We start from the raw sequence: 24,976 nt of genomic DNA on the forward strand, positions 1-24,976 counted from the left end.
ACTATATAAAAATATAAACTCCAGTAGATGTATAAATTTTATGAGTAAATATTTCAAACTAATAAGATAGGCATTAATCAAATATGAGTGTCTTACAATATGCAGGTGTAGTCCTCTTTTTTATCTCATCACTCAATGGGATGATCGCCCTTGACCACTTTGATGATCCCTTGACTACCAAGAACTCTGGATTCTACCTCCTGAATACTGGTTATTTCTGCTTCTTTCCTTATATCCTAATTCAGGCTCTTATCATGTTTAGTTTGTAACCATTTTGACTATTGAGCGAATAAATGACGTACAAACTTCTATGTATACCATTTATGGACATCTTAATTGATACGTGTATAAAAATATTCCATATTAACAGCAGATTATTACCCAGAGGTATGATACACTTTGGGGCAGATGATGTCTTAAAAGAGATCATTGAAAGTTGAAATCTAGATTACTTCTATGCTAGTTTTCCTTTCTTTGCCATCTGTGAGAAACTTCAAATATTTGGTGAAATTAAGGGTAAATTCGAAAATTGTAAATGATTGAATAAAGAGTTATCAAAGTGGCCAAGTTTTACAGGTTTCTGTCTTCTTATTAAAAAAATAAAACAAAGAAAATACAGCAGGGTCTGCCCTTGGGCAGGCATACTTGAATTCCACAATTGTTGTATTTCCCAGCAGAGAATCATCTAATCGAAAAATGTCATGTGTGTTCTGACTACTCCATAATGCAGAGGGTTTTGTTTCAAGGGACAATAACCTCTGGAAATGGAAATTTAAACAGAAGACATTTTTGTAGCTTTTGGATCATTCTTCTTGCCTCTAGTCATTGTTCACTTTTGTCTGTCACAGATAATTTTTTTTTAAATTCATTTTTTATTTATTTTCAGCATAACAGTATTCATTATTTTTGCACCACACCCAGTGCTCCATGCAATCCGTGCCCTCTATAATACCCACCACCTGGTACCCCGACCTCCCACCCCCCACCCCTTCAAAACCCTCAGATTGTTTTTCAGAGTCCATAGTCTCTCATGATTCACCTCCCCTTCCAATTTCCCCCAACTCCCTTCTCCTCTCTAACTCCTCATGTCCTCCATGCTATTTGTTATGCTCCACAAATAAGTGATAAATTTTGAGAAGTGACTTTAAAAACCTATTAGCCAATTAGTTTGGCTTTCTTGACTGTGCAATGCAACTCATGTTGTTGATTTGATATTTGGAACCTACATTTTGTCCTTCTGGGACATCAAAAAGTATTTTCAAATGACAATTCAGGAACAAATGGCTTCACAGAAGCAAAACCCGGGTGATGCCTGGGACTCCTGATCCCCATGGATATGGGTGACGTTCAGTTTAGCTACAAAACTGCATTCCTGATATATGTCCAAAACCCTCACCAAGACCGTTCGTGAATTCTTGAGGGTGAAGGGGGGAATGAAGTAGAGTGATCAGCGTTTTTTTGTTTGTTTGTTTGTTTTTGATGCTCTGAACTTACCTTTCTTTTTTTAAACTTATTTATTTTTATTTATTTATTTTTTTAAGATTTTATTTATTTATTTGGCAGACAGATCCCAAGTAGGCAGAGAGGGAGGCAGAGAGAGAGGAAGTGAAGCAGGCTCCCCGCTGAGCAGAGAGTCTGATGTGGGGCTCAATCCTGAGACCATGACCTGAGCCCAAGGCAGAGGCTTTAACCCACTGAGCCACCCAGGTGCCTCTAAACTTATTTTATTTTATTTTTTTAATTATGTTCGGTTAATTAAGATTGCTTCTGCCGCAGACATATTTCTTCTCTGTGCAGTTTCTGTCCTGTGCCATGGTGAAATTGGCGTGAAACTTAGCTATTCTCCTGTTTCTCTGCACAGGATACCTCCAAAGCAAATGGGAGCAGAATTTACTCAAGACTTGCTTTACACTAAACAAACACGCATTGAGAGAGACAAATGCCAATTAAATATGAGCCTCTTTAAAGTTGTTTTGGCTGCGGGGCCCTTCAAGCTCTCAACCACAAAGCCTTAGATGGCTGCATTTATCACGGCCCTGCCCACCCTCTTTCTATCTCCCTGTTCTCTTTCTCTGAAAGCAAAACCAAAAAATCTTGCTCTGTCTCCTACAGAGCAGTGCACCCTTCTCCTTTGCCACCTCTCAGTCCTTCTGTCCTGTCCTCAGACTCACTTTTTCCGTCAAGCTATCCTCCACCCCTAACAAAGCATATCCTTGAAACAGCTTTTTCCCTTTAAGGATTGGCAACAAGAATTTTTTATTAAAACTCATATAAAGTTTGTCATTCACTGAATTAAAAAAAAAAAAAGTTTTAATTCACTAGTAGCTCAGGAAAGCATTTGGCGGGCTCCCTATTTTGCAAGTATCTGTAAGCAGACGAGCCCACTACATTCCATTTCAGATGGTTGCTGGAGTTTAATTTCACCTTAATATCCCCTTTGTTACCTGTGGTGATAGATAAGCCTGCAGTGGTTGTGTTATTATCAAAACACGCGGTGGGAGGAAGCTGAGTCTATTACCAATTCATAATTTTTTCAGTCTTCCCCTAGGGATACTGTGTGTAGTTGGAGGCACTTTCCTCCTTCCTCGATTCAACTCTCACCTCTTTGTCAAAGATTATTGGATACCTTTGTGCAACGGCCAAATTTGCTTCCCTTGATCTTCAGTGAGCTGTGTTTCTAATAAAATACACGTTCAGGGAGTCTCTGCTTCATTTGTCTGCCTGCCTTAAAAATGGTTGTCTAATTTGTTCAGTTAGTTTTTGCATTCACCTTAAGCAGGGACTAAGGCTCATCTCGCCTCTGTGGGTGATGGCTTGGCATGGGGTGTGGTTCTAGACTTTACAAAGGGATCTGCTTGCTCTCGCAATTGGGTCTTGGACTCTTGTGTAGGTTGTAAAACACTGAATTCAGGAGTCAGTGTCATTTATTCTGCGTTATAAGGAAAGGTATCTGGAAGTAAGGGGAGTTTTTCTGGAGAAGAAATCTATGTATTTGTATACTTCAAAATGTAAGTTCTTAGCAGTGTATGTACCTTACCTGGGGCTTCCAAATGCCTTGCTTGTCGTTGTCAGGCATGTGTGTGATATCTGTCTTATATTTTGCTGATTTGTCCCTGAATGCTGGTCTGGGTGAACTGGTGCTATGATTTTCCCCCTGCTTTTTTATCCTGACCAGAAATGTCAGGGGTAAAGAGATGATAGTTTATTTTGGTCTCATAGAAAAAGGTACTGATACTTACGGTCTGATAGAGACAAAACCGGTATTGAACCGGAATTCAGTTTCTGAGTGTTTGCTGGCATCTTTTATTTAAAAATATGCCCATATATATGCAACTGATGAATTACTGAACTCTACATCTGAAACTAATAATGTACTATTTATCAACTAATTGAATTTAGATTAAAAAAATATATATACATATATACACATAAAAAATATGCCCATGTTCTGGTAGCCTTTGAGAAACTGGTTGAATGCATTTTATTATTTGTAGCACATTCTTTAGCATTAATTCTATGCTCCCTTGTTTGTGGATTGATATGTATGTATTAACTTGAACAATAACAAATTGCTGAGGTTTGATCATTTTTGGCAATGATGGCAATGCCGTGTCATTCAACCTTATTTTGTCCAAGAACAAAAAGCCACTGCAGGAAGGGAGTCTGTGACCGGATTGCAAACTGTACGCATCAAGGAGACAGGCCACAGAATTCAACCTTGTTGTACCCAATTATCCTAACACTTATATCTATGGTAGGCAGTACTTGTGGCCAGATGTGGGTGAGGGTAAGGAGACCAAGCATCCTGCTTTCTGGCCTTTGGTTCTGAATCTTGAGGATTCTTCCCCACCAGAGAGTCCAAAGCTTTGGAAAGGAAGCCCACGGCATGGTGTTTCACTCAGCAAATATTTATGAGAAACTAATAGGAGTCCAGTCCCATGCCGGATGCCAGCTATGCACAGTGTTGAATGAACTCGCTGCTGTCTCTGCTCCCATGCAGCTTACATTCTACCGGGGCGGGGGGGGGGGGGCGGATGAGCAGGTAAATACATATATATGTACTCAATTATAGACTGTGAACTGCTAATAGGATCTGGGATCCTATTAGAAATTAGAATCTAATTAGTAATTAGAAAAAGAGTGTAATTAACTTGGGTGATCTGAGGAGGTGTAAGGATCTGGGACTCGAGGCTAAGACTCGGCGCATGGCGGCCATCACAAGAGGTCCTGGGAGTTGTGCATTTCTGATGGTAGAGATTGTGTGCATTGATGCACATGCCAGTACACTAAGGCGTGAAAAAGTTGGCCTGTTCTAGGAGCTAAAAGAACATGGAAGGATCTTCCAGTGGGAAGTTTGTGAGCTTGAGACTGAAGTGAGACTGAGGTGGGTTGTAGGGTTTGGGCCATCTACACAGGATCCTGTAGTTCACGGTAGGAGATCTGGCTTCTGATATGAATGGAAGGCAGAGGTGTTCAGTGCTTTTGATCAGGAGACTGGCAAGTGAAGTGACCCTTCTGACTTGATAGAATATTACTCTGGCTCTCCCTGGAGCAGAGACGTGGAGGTATGCAAGAATAAAAGCAGGGAAAAGTCCAGCCGTTGGAGTAGGATATCAGCGGTAGAGGTGGTGAGGGATGGGTGGATTCCAGAAGAACATTGCCGGTGGGTCAACAGGATTGACTGATTGGGTTGGACGTAAGGTGATGAAAGGTAGTGTCGAGGTGGATGGCTAGCAAGCTGATTGGAGGAATTGGCTGCTTGGTGGTGCCTTTTATAGGTTAGTAACTCGGTACTTTGGCTTTGAATGCCTGGGTAGTTTCCATGCGAGGGTTTACCGGGTCTTAGAGGTTGCCTCATTTATGCATTCTAATAAAACCCTTGGCTTTTATTCTCATACCTCATAATACTTGAACTGGTTAATTTCCTAATTTCAGATTTTTTTTTTCCTATTTCATTTTATTTTTAAAATGTTCCTGGGGCTCTCTTTATCTTAATTTTCTTGGTCTGTGGGGGCTTTGGTCACAATATTTTATTCCACTAATATCTTTTTCTTAGTTTTTATTTGCTACATTTTATCTAGTTTTCATTGATTATATTACATTTCTTTTTATTCTTGGAATCTACTTTTATTTTGTACTTTTTACTGCTTCAAGTATGCTCTCATTTCTTTTAGCTTATTTCATCCTTTGGCTATTAGGGTATTATTTCTTATCTATGATCGCACTTTGCCTTATTAAGGTGGGTAAGGTAAGTGGTCATTTCACGAATTACTTTTGCAATAGTCCACCTTCTGAATAAGAGCACTACATACTTACCATCTGGTTTTGCTCTGAAACAGACCTATCCTTTAACAGATGGCCTCTATTTACAGCCATTTACTTTTGTGCTTCAGGGAGGCAAATAGGAGATACACAGGTCAGAACCTTAGCGCAGAAGTTTGTCTTCCCTGATGGCATAAATGAAAGGGTGAAAAGGTCTAGGGGACCTAAGACATGACACGATCTAAAAGTTTTGTTCTTTATCATCCACCATCACTGAACATCAGGCAAAATTTGTAATGTATATTATCATGGTGTGTGAGGATAAGAGTAAAATTTATAGGAATAATAGTACAATAGGCATTATTTATTGAGTACTTACTATGTTCTATATTAAACTGTGGCTTAAGATGTTAGCATCATGCTTTATTCTCATAGCATGCTTTAGAAGTAGATATCAATATATATATATTATATATATGAATAAAATATATATATATATATTTAAAAATGGAAAAAGTGAAGTTCAGTGAAGAAAAGTATAGACTTTGGAGCCAGGTAGATCTAATGTGAACCTTGACCCTGACAACTGTAAGCTATGGGGCAATCTTGAACAAGTACTCTTGTGACACACTTTTCTAAACTCTTCGAGTTTCAGTTTCCCTATTTTAAAACTTAGGATTTTAAAAAATGTTTTGCAGAGATGCAGTAAAGATTAAATGGGTAATACTTAACAGTGCACATGGTCATGGTTAATGGGAAGTCCTCAATAGACTGACGACTTAGGGCCATTGCTTCCCTTAGGGCCATTGCTCAAACCCCTCCCTCCCACACTCCTTAAGAACTGTCCTCCTGGCATTGTCCTACCCCTGTAACAGCCAAGATTCACAAGTGATGAATCATGGGAGCATTAAAACTTTGGGAAAATCCCAAGCTTGCTTTCTTTGGAGGCCACAGAGGCCAAGACAAAGGGAGATGACAAAGGAGTACCAGGCTTTGTTCTCAGTCCAGATTTAGAGACCTGAGTTTTATTCATCCTTCCTGACCTGCCTACGCAATTAGTTCCTCAGTGTCCTTCTCCCAAGAGAAGAAATTTCTGGCAAGGAGAGTTCCTAAAGGAATGGGGAAGGAGTCAAAAATAGCTATTCGAAATCTCTCTGGACAAGGCTATTATTTCTACCCTGTTTTACTTCTTTTCTTAAATCTTATAGCTGAAAAAATTCTTAAATTTTGAACAGTACCTGGGAATTTATGCCAGGCTCTAACTCACATCTATGTTATCCTCATCCTATCTCTATCTCTCTCTGTCTCTGTCTCTATAACCCAATGTAAATCTGTCCCTCTCCATCATCTGTCCAACTATCCATGCATATGTATGTATACCTGTATCTATGTATGTATGTGTTTTTCCACCATTTATACAAATCAAAGGTTATTGGTTGAAATAAGGTAGATATTTATTTGCCTCTCAACTGAGTTTGAGCTGGTAGTGGCCCAATGGTATAGATTGTCTCTGCTCCGTGAGTGATTTTTACCTTATTGTACCTCCCTTCCGGGCAATTTCTCACTTCCTGGTAGAAATGGCTCACCTTCATTACACTTTTTCTGGCTTGTTAAAAGGTAAAAACAGTAAGTATAGAGTGAGCTGTTTGCTTTTAAGCGTCTGGCCTGGAACCTGTACGCATCACTTGTGTTCACATCTTACTGGCAAGGTCTCACTCAGACCCATGGCTACATTTAACTGCACAGGAGGCTGAGAAAAACAGCCTTTCGCTGTAAGCTGTGCATAAATGAATTTCAGAGGATTCTCTGATGAAAAAGGAGAATAGATAGTGACAGTGGAATGGAGGTAATTAATATTTTCTCCTCACCAATAATAGGAGGAGGATAGTCCCACAATAAGGAGGTCACTGCTGTTGATTTAAGAAAGAAAACAGCTGACAATGAGGCTTTCAAAATAGATCTTTGGAATTAGACTCAGTGGAAAATCTATTACTTCTACTAGTCTGCCGAAAACAACAAAAATAAACAAATATGATTCTAATTCCCAAGGCTCTATGTGTGCCTGGTACTATGCTAAGTATGTCACGTGCCTTCCCTCATTTATTTCTTACAACTCTACCCAATAGAGATATTTCCCCCTTCATTTTATAGCTGAGAAAACTGAGGTTTTGAGGGCTTAAGTAGCTTGCCCAAGCTGCACACCCAATTAAGTAGCAGAGACAGGATTTAATATGTGGTCGAATCCAGAGTTTTAAGTCCAGCAGTTCAGCCTTTCCAACATACCTTGCTACCCACGCGATTCACTTCCTTTTACCCTAGGCTTTCAGAAACATGCTCATATAGCCTCTTGCTCTGAAGACACGTAATAAATGGATTCAAATGGTGAGCGACTCCAGTAGACAGAAAGGAATCATGTGATTCATGGCTGGTGGGCTGGTTACTTTCTCATGACTCTTTAGCATTATAGTACCTTATAAAAATGGAACATCTCTTCCATTTCATGACCCCGAACTTCAGGACAATGCAGAGAAGTCTTTCCGGGTAGCAATTAGGTAGGGGTGATTATTTCACTAAGCTCATAATAAGAAAGATAGAGTAATTTTTATTGAATAAATAAGCTTCTGTGATGAATCTTCAGTAGCCTGTCCATGTCTAAATATCCTGCGATCCCCTCTGGGATATAGGCCTATTTAAGTAGGAGCTCCCTCCTATTAATGGAATTATAATTGACATTTTGATCAACTAATTATATTTCTCAATTCCCCTCACCATGTGAATCTTTCTCATATATTTTTCCTGCTGAGTGATTAAATATCCATGTTATCCAAGAAAAATAATCAACTCTTTTTTTTTTCAGTAATATTGTTCACTGACTGTCCTTAGTTTCTGACTTTCCAGAGAGTCCTAGCTGAAAGCTAGTTAAATATCTCATAATAAAGAACACTTCAGCAATTCTACAACTTAGCTAGAACGTCTTCAAATTTCATATCACCTTTTCTTTTCCTCTTTTTTTAATTTAAATTCAATTAGCCAACATACAGTACCTCATTAGTTTCAGAGGTAGTTTTCAACAATTCAAACAATTCATCAGTTGCATATAACACCCAGTGCTCTTTATACCACATGCAACTGTTCTTTTTAATAAGTTACTTTCATCCTAGTTTGTATGACACTCCACCTCCTTTTTTTTAAAAATTACATTCTCTTTACTTTATGGTGGTATCATCCAAAAACTAGTAATAATCTTGTTGGTCTCCACTTTTCTTTTATTATTTACTGACTCTAGATAGGAAATGTTTGCATACCAAATTTTGTACACTCAAAATTAATCTTAAATTAAAATATTTCTAAAAGACTTCAATAATAATAACTATTATTATTATAATAGACACCTACCATTTATTGAATTCCTATTGTGTGTCATACAGTGTTCTGGACTTATATATCAACTCATGTAATCTTTACAATGACACTATAAACATAATTATACCCCGTTTACAAATAAGAAAACTGAATCTTAAAGAGTTTACCTTATTTGTCTAAGTTAAATTAATTTGTAAGTGGGGGCACTAGAATTGAATCTGGAGTCTTATTCAGAAAAACCTTTGGTTGTGAACATTTACAAATGGGACTACATCAAATCAAAAAGCTTCTGCACAGCAAAGGAAACCATCAACAAAATGAAAAGGCAACCTGCCAAACGAGAGAAAATATTTGCCAATCATATATCGGATCAAAGATGAATACCCCAAAATGTAGAGAATTCATACAACTGGGGAGCCTGGGTGGCTCAGTGGGTTGTCTCTGCCTTTGGCTCGGGTCATGATCTTGGGGTCCTGGGATCGAGCCCCACATTGGGCTCTCTGCTCAGCAGGGAACCTGCTTCTGCACCGCCCCCCCCCACATTTCTCTGCCTACTTGTGATCTCTCTCTCTGTCAAGTAAATAAATAAATAAAATCTAAAAAAAAAAAAAAAAAAACCTCATACAACTAAATAGCAAAAAGATAAGCAATCCAAATGAAAAATGGGGAGATGATCTGAGTGGAAAATTTTTTTTCAAAGAAGACATACAGATGGTCAATAGGTCCATGAAAAGTTGCTTAACGTTACTAATTTTCAGGAAAATGCAAATATAAACCACAATGAGATATCACCTCACACCTGTTAGAATGGCTATAATCAAAAAGACAAGAAATAACAAGGGTTAGAGAGGACGTAGATATAAGGGAACACTTGTGCATTGTTGGAGGGAAAGTGAATTGGTGTGGCCCCTGTGGAAGATAGTATGGAAGTTTCCCACCAAATTGTAATTAGAACTACCATATGATCCAGTAATTTCACTTCTGGGTATTTATATAAAGAAAACAAAAGTACTAATTCAAGAAGATTTATGCACCCCATGTTTACTGCAGCAAAGTTTTCAATAGCCATGATATGGCTATCCACTGTTCATCAGTGGATGAATGGATAAAGAAATTGTGATGCACATATATGTTATATGTATATGTATAATTCAGCCATAAGAAAGAATGACATCCTGTCATTTTTGACAACATGGATGGAATGGAGGGCATCATGGTAATCAATGAAGTCAGACAGACAAAGACAAATACTGTATGACTTTACTTATTTGCAGAATCTAAAGCAGAAACAAAAAAACAATGGGTTCATAGATAGAAAGAACAGATTGGTGGTTGCCAAAGGTGGACATAGGACAAGGAGGAAAAATAGGTGAAGAGGGTCAAAAGGTACAAACTTCCAGTTATAAAAAACTGATGGGGCTGTGATGTGCAGGGTGGTACCTATCGCTAACAACACCGCATTGTGTATTTGAAGACTTCTAAGAGAGTAGATCTTAAAAGTTCTCATCACTAGAAAAAATGTGTACCTATGTGCTGTGGTGGACGTTAACCAGACTTATTGTGGTGATCATTTTGCAAACATATACAGATATTTAATCATTATGTTGTATACCTTAAACTAGGAAAATGTTATGTATTAATTATATCTGAATTTTAAAAAAAAACCCTTTTGGTGAACTTCAGTCACTGCATTCTAAAAATCAGTTTATGCAGAGAATTTTGTGACACAGTAGACAATAGTCTTAAGTCTATTAAATAAATAGTCTTCTGGCATCTAGCTTAGCCCCCAGTACTATTTTTTTTTAAAGATTTTATTTATTTATTTGACAGACAGAGATCACAAGCAGGCAGAGAGGCAGACAGAGAGAGAAAGAGGGGGAAGCAGGCTCCCAGAGAGCCCGATGCCGGGCTCGATCCCAGGACCCTGGGATCACGACCTGAGCAGAAGGGAGAGGCTTTAACCTGCTGAGCCATCCAGGTGCCCCGCTATCTTCTTCTTCTTTTTTTTTCTTTTTTAACCTAGTGACTTGATGTCAGTTTTATATAATTTGATATTAATGTTAAAGGAACAAGAACACATAAATAAATAAAGGCACAAACGAAATAGACTTTTGAATAGAAAAGAGAATAATATATCCCAGTGATCATCTACTTGGATGATATGGCTTTATTATAAAAATATCAAAATTGGCTCCCATGAGAAATTGTTCTTTGTAGCTACACTGAAAAAAAAAAAAAAGTGGCTGGGCATTAATTACCCAAAACCTAAATCACTGTCTTTGGCAGGCATTTTTTAAAACCCCAAAGTCTGTATTATATAATTACACACAACAAGTCCAGTAGTTTACAGTCGATTTTGCAGTTTCTTCTTCCTGCCAGGGACACAGGAAGACCGTGCTCTTTAGAATGAGATTCTCTATGGAGGTTTTACTGTGTTTTATAAGACACTGGAGGGATACCGCTACACCTGCTTTGAACATTTTCCAGGCCTAAGTGTTTGGTGTAGAACTCCAGGGTCTCAGTGGAGTTTGCTCATGTCCTGGAGATGATCCAGAGCTGATTCCTGAAGTAAATTCTGCCGTTGTCAGCAGGGCTCAGGTGGCCTGTCTCCAGGGTTGATGTAACCTCCCGTTCTGGTGGGCATGGCAGCCCCAGAAACAAAACATTTATTGAGAGCATCCTTTGGCAGTCGCCGTGCTAGGTGCTGGTTGAGCTCCTTGAATGCCAGCCCTGCCATCTGCTCTCCTGATTACACAGCAGAAAGATCCTTTAGCAACTGACACTAGGCAGTCCTAGCCTCCCTATCTTCCTCAGACGGTAGCCTCCAGGGGTTGGCTCTTCGCTTCCCATCAAGTGCCCGGCTGAAAGAAGCAGTGGTTAGGGGAAAGCATTTGTACCGTGTTCATTCCTCTCACTCCTTGAGGGGTCTGGCATTCTATCATCAACCCAAATCAGCTTTCCCATTTACCTTCACCAACGTGCATTTTGATCTATGTCTTTGCTTTTCTGTCCTTTTTAAATCAGCCGTCATGATAAGAAACAGCCATTCGGAATTTAATGCTGTATTTACTACAAAATGGCTGACGACATTCATGTGGAAAATACTTAGTGAGTGTCTCTGGTGCCCCACACAAAGCACTGGGTCCCTGAAGAAGTCGCAGCCCTTGTCATCACTGCTGGGCTCACTGTGCAGTGGGACATAATGTGGTCTGAGAACCCAGAGGAAGGAATACTGATTTTTGTCTGGGAAAATCAAAGAAGCTTCATGGATAGGGTAACATCGCAATGGGTTTGGAAGGACGTCGAGAAGTTTTCCAGGACAGTGTGGGAAGGATAGAAGAAATGTTGGACAAAGGTACAGAACACATGTATTGGCATATTATCTCATGTCCAGGAGAAGGAGAGAGATTCAGAGTATCATGAGTATATGGTATTAAAGGACAGGGTTGGGAGGGCTGGGACCACCAGATCTTAGAGGTTTTTTCAACCATGCAGAGTAGTTTGGGTTTCAGCCCCATCACCAGAAGATACTCCAGCAAGCAATGTAAGGTGTTCAGTAGAACAGGGAGAAATAGATGGCAAGAGGTAGTTAAGCAAAAGGCAAAAGGAGTCTTTTGCTTGAAGCCAGCAAGAAGGATGAAAACTTGCCCTGTTTGAGTCAGGAGCCATTGTCTGTGCTGGCATTTATTTGGAAACTGTTTTTATGGTTAATGAAAAAGCAGGGATATTATTTATTATAGTAACCAGATCATCTAAAGTATTATAGTAAGGCATTGAGTTGTTTGGTGACTATGCTAAGAAAAACTTTGTTTCAACCCAGGAGCTGGCTTAGAATTAAATTAAAGGCTCAATCCTAGCTATCATTTTGGAATGTGTTTAGACAATTCTCATGTCCTAAATTTTTATTCAAATTTTATTTTATTATATCATTGTGTGGATCTTTTATTGTGGGCAACCTTCTTAGCAAGATGAAGTGGTCTGTGAATAAATGTAAATAGAAAACAAAACAAAATAATATATAATATATAAGCATAACACAATATGCTCATACATATGTGTGTGTGTATGTGTGTGTGTGTGTATCTTAAAAGTTGTGTTTGGTTTTGGTTAAGGAGAACATTTTTTTAGTTCTTCTGGACATCTCGGAAATAGGTCAGTGGTTTCCAAACATGGTTGTTCAATGTGGACTTGCAGAGCCTGGATATCAGCATGGAAATATATCACCCCGGAGACAGCTAAAATCTATATGTGTGATTTAAATTAATTCTTCAGAAAAAAATACTTGTTTGTATTTGTTTATTTTGGTTTTTGGTGATGATGTTTGGAAACCCTTGATCTACAACTCTTCACAGAGATCTGGAAGAGTATGAATCCAAGCTGGCTTACACCGACTTTATCTTCTCCTGGGCTTATTGGTAAAATGGATGGCTTACCCTGTGGCCTGGTATCTTCCCTCTGTTTCTTCCAGGGCACCAATCCAAAATACTATGTGGAATCTGATAGCATGTTTCATGGAACATGGTTTTTCTTATTTTGGATCAAAGGAAATGGTGACCACTGAAAGTCATGTACATATGATAATTGGTTGCCTTATTGCCCTAATTAATTTCCTTCCTTCCTTTCATCTATGTGCTCAATTACCTATTCTTTTTCATAAAGATAACAACTTAATCATTACTTTACAGAGCTTTCCCTAATCTTGTTGATTAGGTTAATTACACATTTCTATATATACTTTTACAACATCTTGTACTGACATCTCTTTTGTGGGTATTTATGACAGTTATAAACTTACATTTTTTGTGTGATCTTTTGTTCATTATCTGTCACCTCCAAAAGATTTTAGGTTACACAGGAACAGGGAGCCTTTTTGTTTGTTTATTGTTTAGATCTCTAACTCTTAGCACAGTGCCTAACCCACCATGGAGGCTCCAAATTGTGTCAAATGTGGAGATAAGTGAGTGAACACGAGTATGAGTGAGTATGGTGGCACACTTTTGCAAATTCATGGATCAAAAATGGTGGGTGAGAGTTTGGCAGTCCTAATCAGCAAGGGGCTGATATCTTTTCTCAACTTGTTCTTGTTCCTTGAACGTGTGAGTCTCTTTTTGGTGACTTATATGAGAAACGATTATGGAGACTGTCTTATTTTAGTGTGAGGAACTTGTTACATGTAAAATAAAGTGGTTTCTTCACTTGTCATAGCTCACTGCTCAGAATTTTAAGGTGGGAAGAATTTGAGAATAGAGCTAATTTCGTGTATTGAAGTTGATAATGAGCTAACTTTTTTTTCCTGGAATATGCAGTGTTTTTGAAATAACCAAATAAGGCATGAATGACACTGACATAAGAACGGAACTGGGATGTTTCTTAGGTTCTCCAGCACATTTAAATGGATTGTTTAAAGTCATTGCAGTGAAAGCTTGCACTCGCTTGATATTCTTGGGCACCTTGTCAACAGCGAATCCCAATTATAGACCATCATGTTCCTCAGACTAGGATTTATCTCTAGCATTTCTTCAACTAATAAATTCTGTCACTGGCCAGGCATCATGGAAAGAGTACAGGCTTAGAGGCAGGGGGACCTGAATTCAAGATCTGGCCAGGCTTTGTGTTAATGAACTAAAAGGTACTGGCCATGTTCTTTATTTTCTTCAAGCTTTACTTTCTTTATTCAAAAAAATGAGATAATAATGCTTACTTTGCCCTGATGATGAAAAGAGCCAGCGTCTCTAAAGCACCCAGCACCTTCCTGTGGTCATTAATTTCAAGATTGTATTAATTTTCAGAAAAAAAATTCTGAATCAATTGGAACAATACATTAGAAATATTCCCATTGGTGTCCTGGAAGTCCTGGTAATCTATGCCAAGGAACAGAAAGACTAGTTAATTGCTACTTTCCACTTGCGTGGAACTGAATGGTAGACTTACATTTTAAAAGCTAACCAACTCACACGTGATACTCTTTGCCAAATATCAGCCGGGGGAAAGAGTGTTCCTTAAGAGTGTCAGCACTTACCAAAATACACTCTCTTTTTTGGACACAAAAGTGATTTTATAAACCAAGTAATAATTAGAATGTTTTTGATGGAAAACTGCAGGGAATGAGACCTTTGGAACAGCAAAATGCAGTGCAGAACCCCGTAGGTGGAGAGAGAGCCTGAGAAATGTTCAAAGCCTCAGGATGGGAGGAATCTCATTTTTTCCCGAGACTTGCCAGCGAAGCTGAGATCCCCATCCTGCTGCTGCTTCGGAGCAGAGAGGATGGCGACTTTGTTGTCCTGCCTTGTAAAAGCTTGCACTTAGGTTCATCAAGGACAGGGTCAGGAGGAGGTTGGGGACACAGGACCCAGCAGGGAGGCAGGGGATTTTGACTACCGTTTCTGCTCAGTACTTGGCAAAAGAGCAGAGCGCTCATTCCGAGGACATGATCTGAGGGCCAGCCAGGTGGACTTGTGGGCGGATGCCATGTTGAGTAGCAGCCGTGGAGAGAGGGACAGAGTACTCAGCTCCCCGGTCTTAGGTACAGAGCAGAATTTTTCCCACCTTCAGCACTTAGTATATCGGCTATGCACCAGACCCCAGGTGTGTCTTGAAGAGCAGTGACTATCATGCATTTAGCTATATCGCTTAATGTGAGCAAAGATATTTCTATTGAAACGCAGAATCTGCTCTTGTATTATTGATGGTGCTGGAACTATTTGGCTGAGGAAGGGCAAATTTCATGTATTGATGGGTAATGAGAATGCCTATGCATTGTATTCTAAACAACTAAGGCTCCGCTGACGGCTGAGATAAGAAAAGGGCTGGAAAGCAGATGCGTGATAGCTTCTCTGGTACATTCATTTTGTCTGGGGTCATTGTGGTGCATGTGCTTTCATTGAAGAAAAATGAGTCATATATTCTCCTTGCTGAATTCGTTCATGGACCAGATTCCCCAGGAGCTTTTTCCATTTTAGCGCGGAGCTGACTCCTTTAAAGAAATAGAATGCAGCCAAAGTAAAATAGTGCCAGTTATTGCTATGATTTAGAATTCCATGTTTCGTTCCGTGCTTTTGTTACCTTGGTTGCCACTGTAGCTCTGTCTGTCTGTACTCCTGGCCAAGCCACCCCCAATGGAAACAAAATAACCTGACCTACATACATTCTCTGTAGCCCTGGGTATTCATTCATAGTACTTTTTCATATATCAAGTTGACATTTCTGATGGTGATTCAGATGACATGAATTTTATAAGATAAACTGAAGTAAAATAAAACCCAGAACTCAAGGCTCCTCTACACCAGTATGAAAATTGCCTACACTGTCTTAGAAACCCCCCTTCAGCTTCAGGGTCCGGATCAAACGCCGCTAACCTCAGAATGCCCTCTCTGCCCTCAATAAGCAGATCCTTTCCCCCATGTTAGGGTTTCCTCACTGACCTTCTCCGCGCTGTCCACTTGACACTTTTCTTTTCCATTCTACATTGTGGCTGGCTTTGTTGGGTGTTTGCATAAAAACCTATTGTAACCTTCTTATGAACAAAGAGCTTTAAAGAATTTTTTAAGTGAGTCTTTGTGTTTTCTGCCCTGCCCAGCATGGATTGAATCCAAGAACTACTTACTGTGTGATGCTATTTTTCCTGCTCTTGTTGATTAATCAAAAATTGTTTCAACCTCTCTTCTGTGCCAGCAATTGTTACTCTGTGCCAGAGAGATGTGGTGAACAAGGCATACATGGTCTCTGGCCTTTGATCAGAAGTAATTCCCTTCCTTCTCTATGCCTCTACTTTGGGAAATCGAGTAGGAGAATGTAAGAGGCCGGACAGGAAAGGAGAAAAGAAGAAACACTGTGAGTTTGTTGGAACGCGCAAGCGTTGCCCCTGTTCTCGTTTTCATGGTCAAGTTTGGGACTGGCTCAGGTTTGCATTCAGATTTCTCCTGCTCTGAATCCTTTCTGGAGTTCCATATGGCACTGTTTCCTTCTATGTTGCAGGCTGAGTCCTCTGGTATTTCTCAGTCCCTGGGACTTTGGAGCCAGGCCTCTGGGAATGGACCTCTCAGAACCCAACTGAGGGTTGGGGTTAGGGCCTAGGAGCATGGAAGGTCCGACCAGCTGGCTTTGTGGTGACCTTCCCCAAGGGCCGCGTTGAGGGCACGGGTTGGGGTGAGTGTCAGGCTCAGGATTTGTGTCAAGGGGGCTGTTGAAAGTGTCGGTTCTCTGGGATTGGCTCAGGTTTGCTCTGAATAGTTTCTGGAGTCCCAAATGGCACGGTGTCCTTCTGGGTGGAATGAGTCCCCTGCTTGTGCTCAAATTCCCATTCTGAATGCTTTCTGCCTGGTCCTGGAATTGTTGCTTAATCTCACCGAGGCTTACTTTGTGCTCTCAGTAGAGTCTACCACTTCCAATCAGGGGGTGTTGGATGCCTGGTTCATAATGTGTGCTTAATTAGTGTCAGTGTTATTAATTTCATTATTACTATTAGCTGCTGCTCTCTTTACACGGGTGGCTATAAGGGTTATGTCAGCACTGATGGGAATAGGGTGGAGACAGCCCCAGCTGGGGATTTGCTCAATGGTCTCCTTTCCCAGGTGGCACAGCGGCCTTCAGGCTCTCTGAACAACTCCGAGGGTGTGCCGGAACCTTCCATATGTGGACCTAATCTGACAGTTGTGGGCTTCCTGGCTCTCACCTCCTGCTGGCAGTCTTCCTTTGGCTTCCACTAAACCTTAACAAATGGGAGAATATGTGAAGGGAAGAAGAAATTTACTCCCCAATTTGGCCTCCTGGTTGTAAGTTTACTTAGACCTGAAGGGAAGAATGGTGTTCAATATCTGGTGGGTTAAACTCTCTCCTGGCTAGAACTTTGTTTCCTCCAATACTAACAAAATGGATTTTCTCCCCCCCAACCCTTTCTTGTTAATAGGGTGCTGAGAAAATTTTGTCAATGAATGAATCAGGAGAACTGCAAGACCTCTTAACCAAAATTGAGGTAATTGTGCTTTTAGCAACTTATTTTTAGTAATCAAAATGTTAAATACATTCTGATTGTAACTGAGTTTTCCTAATTAAATTCTTCTCTCCATGTTCTTTCAAATATGAACAGGATACGTGTGGCAGTTTTAATTTGATATCACCTGCTATTAGATTTGCTCCTGATGGGGTGACTTTGGTGTTAGCTCCTACCAACCTCATACTATTAGCTGGGAATTCCAGTCAGTGCTATTAGAGCCTAATTCATCATAATAGAGTTGTTGATGAAGTGTTTCAGAATCAGGCAATTGTTTTGAAGCACATTTACAATTTCCATTTAAATTATTTTTTCCATGGACCAGCTTATCATTTCTAAAGATTACAGGAGAATGGTTTCTCCAAAAGTACACACTTTAATTTTGTTCTAATTCTAATGATTATAGCATCAGAACAGTGATTGGTTCAAATATATTATGTATTAAATCAAAATATATAATGTATCAAAAGAGGAAGCTCTCTGTTGCACTATTTTATCAGCCTGTTTCTATCGTTAGGAAAGTCATACATTTTCTTGCCCAAACTGGGACACTTTGAGAATGAAAAGGTTCTACTAATAATTGTTCTGGGCCAGCACACATAAACCAGGACATTCCCAGGTGAACTGGGCAATATGGCCACCCAGTATCTATATGCTAGTACTGGCTCATGTCTGATTCTCTATCATTTTTTTGTATTTCACCTGAAAGAGAGAACTATGTGTGGCTTCTTCCTACCATTCCTTTGGCAAGCTGTCTAGTCTGACTAGAATGCTCTTGGCCCAACTCCTCATTTCCCTCCACCATCTTCAAGACCCACATAGCGTATCGCTTCTTCCCCCAAATCATACCTGGTCTCTCTCACCTAGGAATTCCTATAACCCTCTTTTTGTTGGATGCTTATCAATTTTTTTTTCTTTTTGCTTTTGTATTACTTTTCTATGGCTATTTGGCTCATGTCCCAGATGAACTATGTGTTCCTTGGTTTTAGGAATCATGCCTTTTTCATACTGTGATCTTCCCTGAAGGACAAGCACAATGAGGGCAGGTACTTCATATTCTGCCACTTTTCTCAGCTTGAAAATCTGTATGGATGGATTTTTTTTCCTTTTGTCCCTATACTCGACTCCAACCCTTTGAAACCATTAATTTGGCATACCTTTTTATTTAAATGATTTAACTTGGTTAAGGTATGTTATTTTCTGTGTACATTTTTTATTTATGTAACACTTATGTACTGTACCAACTGTATTGCAAATTATTTTTACTAGGTGCTATGTTTTTAAGGATCATCTATGTTACTGTATGAACATATAATCCATTTCTTCTAACTACTCCAGGGTGGAAATATTTTATATCTGCATTATCCAAAGTAGGAGCCACAGGCTATATATGGCTACTGAGCACTTTATAGCCACTATTATAGTGAATAACACGGCTAGTGTGACTGAGAAACTGAAATTTTAATTTTATTTAATTTTACTTATTTAAAATTAAACTTAAATAGCTGCGTGTGGCCAGTGGCTCCGTTTTGGACAGTGCCACTCCATGGTGACACCCACTATTTTTTGCATACCTACTCTTCCATTGATGGATACCTAGATGTCCTTCAACATCCTTCTCAGACAGTGAACATAGCCTTGAACATATTCCCTTAAGAACTTCTCTGGGAGTAGAAATTGCTTAAGTGTACACTTAATTTTCCAAGTAGCTGTGTCTCTGAAATGGTTCACTTTGGAGTTAGTCCCTCTTGTAGAGAAAGAAGTTTAGTGTGTTGCCACATTACTTTATTTGTTTCTGCATTTTTTATTGTTTTACATTGTTCTCTAATGTACTGTTCGCTAATTTTTGCTAGGGTAATAAGTGTAAATATATATTGCCTTACTGTTCTAATTTATATTTTCCTGATTACCACTGAGTTTAGGTATCTCATTTATTCTTGTTAGAGTTTGGATTTCTTGTGTGAATTGTGTATTCTTACATCTTACATCATAAAAGTTTTTTGTTTGCTTGTTTTGGTTGGTTTTCAGAAGCTCCTTCTGTATTCTAAATATTAATTTTTTGTTCATTTTAGTCATTCCCAATATTTCCTTTCCTTTTTCCAGTTTTTTTCATGATGTCCTTCATCCAATAGAAATCCTCTGATAGAATCAAATTATTCTTCCTCATAATGAAGTAAACTTTCATTTTAAGGTCACAAAGGTATTATTCTGTATCTCTTTCCATTAACTTTTTAATGTCTCACTTCTAGGTCTTCATTCATATGAAATGCCTTTTATTTTCTTTTTCTTTCTTTCTTTCTTTCTTCCTTTTTTTTTTTTTTTTTGTGAATAAAATGATAGAAGTTTTTGAAGTGAAGATACAGAAAGAGTTCTCAGGAGTGAGAGGGGTCCTGTCAGGGTTGCCCTTCATTTTCTTACTTATAATGAAATAGCTTCCCCAAATCACCTACTAAATAATCTACCATTTTTTTATTGCTTTTTTGTGCCAGTTTTATACCATAGTAAATCCTCATGTACATTTGGGTCTTGGTTTGAGCTCTCTAGTCAGTTCCATTGTCAGTTCTCATTGTACCAATATCATACTGTTTTTATTTCTGTCATTTAATAGCATCTTTTAGAGCATATAGGGTAAATCTCTCTCATTACTGTTTTTGAAGATTGATGATTGGCCTAGCTGCTCATGAACTTTTGTTTTTTGTGTCTATAATCCCTTAGTTCAGATTGGTTAACACCCTCATGCTATATATATAACCTTTCTCTCTCAACTCAAAGAATTTTAGAAAGAAGCTTTTGTCCTCTTCACTAAGTCTGTCTCCATTCTACAGATAACATAAATAAGGTGCAAACGTTTAAGATGTTTACTGATGTTGAAAAGAATTGTATGGTACTGGCTTATGCTGTTGTAGTTGCTGTAAAGTGCTATAACTTTGTTGGGCTGCTTTTCCTGTATGGCAAAACTGGTAGAGAAATTGTGGCCATCCAAGAAAGCCCTAAACTCTGCCAGTGAAAGAGGCTAGGGCTTAAGGCACACTAACCTAGGTAAAGATACCTTCAAGAGAGACAATTGGAAGAGCCAAGAAGAGTGGCTAGGGATGCAGGATTCTGGTCTAAACCAATCTCATTCTTCAAGTTGACTTTTGGCCGTGGTAGGAATTAAATATTCATGAGGTTGGAAACTTTGGAGACTTAGCTATGTAGCAAGTAATATTCTTGATGTTTTACATGTATTAAGTCATCGAAACCTCACAACAGTTCTACATGTTGGGTTCTATTATTGTCCCCATTTTATTGACAAGGAAATGGAGGCACGGAAGATTAGATCACTTGCTAAAGACCTTACACATAGTGTTTGAGTCATGATTCCAGTCACCTTGACTCCAAAGCCCATGGTCTTCAGCATGAATCTATGCTTCCATGATTCTCAAATTAAGTGGCATATAGTTGTCTGCGAAATCTGATCATATGAGGTAGGACCTAAGGCTCAAGTAGACAGAGCATTACATCCAGGGATCAGGATAGATTTTAACATTAGGCTCTGAAACTAGGGGTGGGGCATCCTGAAAGATAGGTAAATTGGTCTTAATTTTAGAGAGAAACCAGGCAAATTTTGCCAGGTTCTAGTTTGCTGTAACTTGGTACTACATGGTAGATGATGCCTGTCTTGGTCCTCATAATTCAGGTCCTAGTTTTCAGTAGTTATTCCAAATGATGGTGAGCAAAGAGGCAGAGCAGTTGCAGTTAGACCATTAAAAATGCAGTCAACAAATAATTTAAAATTTCCTGGTTGAAGAATCTTAGCATACATTCAGCCCAAGTGAAAACAGCTCTGGGAAGCTGAGTGAGCCTGATTCATTGATGAAGATTGTCAGTGGACTTACACATGAGGAGCTGGTCAAAGCCAGCAGAAGCTGCTGGAATATAGCAATAGCTGGTATGGGTACTTGTGCTCAGTGGAGCTAGGTGCACCAGTGGGACTTCTGTTCCTGAGATGAAATTTGCAGGGGATTCTCCCAGTATGAGAGTATGAGCCCCATGGGGACACAATATGAGCAGTATGTGGACACAAGATCCTTGTCTACTTTGTTCTGTTCTTTTCTTCTAGTGCCTAGAACAGGGATTGGCAAATAATAGACAATAAATACTTGTTGAGCGAAAAGATGAATAAATCCTCTTTCATCTAAGGTTTCTTTTTTGAGAAGGCAAAGCCGTTAACTGATGAAAAAGGAGAGAAAAATTATTATTTTATGTAGGATAATGCTTGGGTGAGAAGGATGAAATGAAAACACCATTTGAGTGAAATTTTTTATTTATGTATTTATGTATTTCTTTATATGAATAAACAAGCTGAAGATTAGAAGCAAAGAAGTATTTCAGGCTCCCCTAAACAATAACCATGATGAATGGCTGATCCTGCTGGTGTCCACACAGAGAAAGCCGGGGGAGCCTTGAGATGTATTAGCAAACACCTGGTTATGGCAGATACTGAATTAAAGATTGCAGATGGTAGAGAAGCTCCAAGTATGCTTTTGCCTTGCTATTTTTTTTTAAAAGATATGAACAAACATTCTTGTCATTTCTAATGAGATTGCCAATATAGTGTCCATTGCCTGTACTTTTTTCTTGTAAAATCTTGACTTTCCCCTGAGGGCTGGTGACTACTTATTGTTCATGAAGAACAGGGGTAAGATTTTCAGCTACAGATGGAGGATGCTATGGCTATTTTTACGGGGCATTGGAGCTGTCAGAAAGTGTTCTAACTCTCCCTGGAGAAGCATTGCTCTGGATGATTGCCCGTCCCTCTGGGGGTGCCCATGGCTTGGTCATAGACCACAGCAGCAGAACACCACCTACTCACCTGGAAAATCAGGCCATGTACTCTGCCTGCCTCTATCTGATATCTGAACATCTTTTTAAGTATGTTTGTGGCAGTCCATCACCATGGGTTCAAGAAACAGACTCATATGTTTAACTTACACATTTAGGATCATGAGCTACAAATTTCCTCTGTGTCTGGATTTTGTTCAGTGGCTTCTTTCTCAAGTCTGCAAAGGAGGATGCTGGAAACACTGATTATCAGGAAAGATTGTGTCTATTATCAGCCTGATCAGACAGAGAGGTGTTTAGCAGCTACTTAGCAAGCATTTACTGAATTTTGTTGAATATAGTTTAAAACAAAATGCACAGACAGAGGTAAATTGTCCAGAGAGGACTATATGCCAAGTGTGCACTCTTTGAGGATTTCTTATGTGGATAAATTCACTTCATAGACAATCTGGTTGATGAGGCTAATGGTTTCAGGAACTCAGATAAATTACTTCCTCTTTGTTGGAATACTTAAAAAAAGTCTTTCCAGCTCTATTAGAATAGGAATGGGCAATCCGAGGTTAAAAATAATAAATACATTCATTTCCTAATTTCAAGGAAGACATTGAAAGCCTTTGATGTTTCTGTATTAGATAAGGGGAAAATCTCTTTATGTTTCTGAATTTGAGTTTGTGCTACAAAGGAAATCTATTTGACAACCATTGATGACCTCCACCCTTTTCTCCTTGTGTCCTTGGTCCTTTGTTGAAACTCTGGAGTTCTTCTGTGCTTCAATTCAGATGATTGCAGTATGGAGTAGACTTATTCAAAGACCTAAGGGTGGGGTTGAGAGCTACTCTGAAGTGAACAGGAAAGTGTCTGGCTCACTGCTTTATCCCCACTGCCTCGTACAGTGCCTGGCAAGTAGACACTTAGTATTTGTGGAATGAAGGAATACATGAATGTGTCTTACCTACTGAGTGTCTATTTTTTTAAAGTCTCTCACCAAGTATATATGAACAGAAATAGGTAAAATGGGGGAATGACTTCTCCCCCCTTTCTTTTTGAATTCCACCCCAAAAGGACATGTCTTTACCCAAACCACTATTCAAAGGAGGGTCATTCTGTAGACTCAGTCCTCCTTGTGGTATTCTCACCCAGGTCTACATAGTTTCTCACTTTGCTGGGCTACAGGGCATGGAAGTACTAATTGCTTCAAGTTCAATGTTGCTGCAGTAAACTTCTTCATTGAAAGTGGAAGTCTGCTTTGTTGCTAAGAATAATGACTATTGCATCACCACTTCCTCATATCAGGGAGATCATATGATAGTTGTCTTTCTCTGCTTGACTTATTTCGCTAAGCATGATACGCTCTAGTTCCATCCATGTTGTTGCAAATGGCAAGATTTCATTTCTTTTGATGGCTGCAGTGGTGATGCAACATGGAGGCTTAAGTGGGTAGAAGAATAAATGAAACAAGATGGGATTGGGAGGGAGACAAACCATAAGTGACTCTTAATCTCACAAAACAAACTGAGGGTTGCCAGGGGGAGGGGGTTTGGGAGAAAGGGGTGGGATTATGGACATTGGGGAGGGTATGTGATTTGGTGAGTGCTGTGAAGTGTGTAAACCTGGTGATTCACAGACCTGTACCCCTGGGGATAAAAATATATGTTTATAAAAAAAAAAGAAAAAGAAAAAAAAATAACATTTTGTGTATTGCTGCTTATATAAATACACATTTCATGTTAATTTCTAAAAAAAAAAAAAAAAGAATAATGACTATTGCTACCTTCGGTTCTCCCTTCTTCCTCCTTTCTAGATTCTACATTTGGGTTGTTTCCATTGTCCCTGTTTAGGGGACTTTTCCAGCTCTTTCAACATCTGTCCTGAGGGCAGAACCATCTCCTTAGCTGCATCTAATATATCGAATCCAAGCCAGTTCTTTTTCTTTGTTGAGACTCTTTTAAGTTGGAACCAAAGTCTAACGAAAGTATAACATTATAACAAAAGTGCTCTCTGAAGGAGACAGCTAGAAATGACTGAATTATTTATTTTTATTGGAAGAACAAATGGAGTCGATTGTGCTGGGTGGCTTAACTGGAATGAGATTCCTGGAGGCTAATGGAGCCTTGTGAACTCCAGACCTGCTCCCCCACCCCACTTCTGTTTCGGTCACAGCACGTATCATTTTAATTCTTTTTGGTTTGAGGATCCCATGTAATACATTATTGGAGGCAAGCATGGATGTAAATAAAGGTTAAAAACTACTCTTAAAGAGGAAAGACTGTGGGATTTGCTCCTTTTTGGTTGTTTTCATTTAAATTTCAGTTAGTTAGCATACTGTATAATATTAGCTTCAGGCATACAATAGAGTGATTCAACACTTCCATACAACACCTGATGCTCATCACAAGTGCACTCCTTAATCCCTATCCTGTATTAATCCATCGTCCCCCTGCCTCCCCTCTGATAACTATGTTTGTTCTTTATAGTTATGAGTCTGTTTCTTGGTTTGCCTCTCTTTCTCTTTTTTTCCTCAATGATCATTTGTTTTGT

At 39.2% G+C, this 24,976-nt stretch overlaps 1 protein-coding gene across 1 annotated transcript in view; it reads left to right on the top strand.

Moving 5' to 3' along the window:
* GRXCR1 (glutaredoxin and cysteine rich domain containing 1) overlaps positions 1-24,976 on the top strand; it is a 317,659-nt gene that overhangs the window by 289,349 nt on the left and 3,334 nt on the right. The window contains exon 8 of the mRNA XM_059383326.1: positions 17,531-17,596. Coding sequence (XP_059239309.1) covers positions 17,531-17,596 — 66 coding nt within the window. The remainder of the gene's footprint in view (positions 1-17,530; positions 17,597-24,976) is intronic.

Source organism: Mustela nigripes, chromosome 1 (assembly GCF_022355385.1).
Source record: "Mustela nigripes isolate SB6536 chromosome 1, MUSNIG.SB6536, whole genome shotgun sequence".
In the NCBI taxonomy this organism is placed as follows: Eukaryota; Metazoa; Chordata; class Mammalia; order Carnivora; family Mustelidae; genus Mustela; species Mustela nigripes.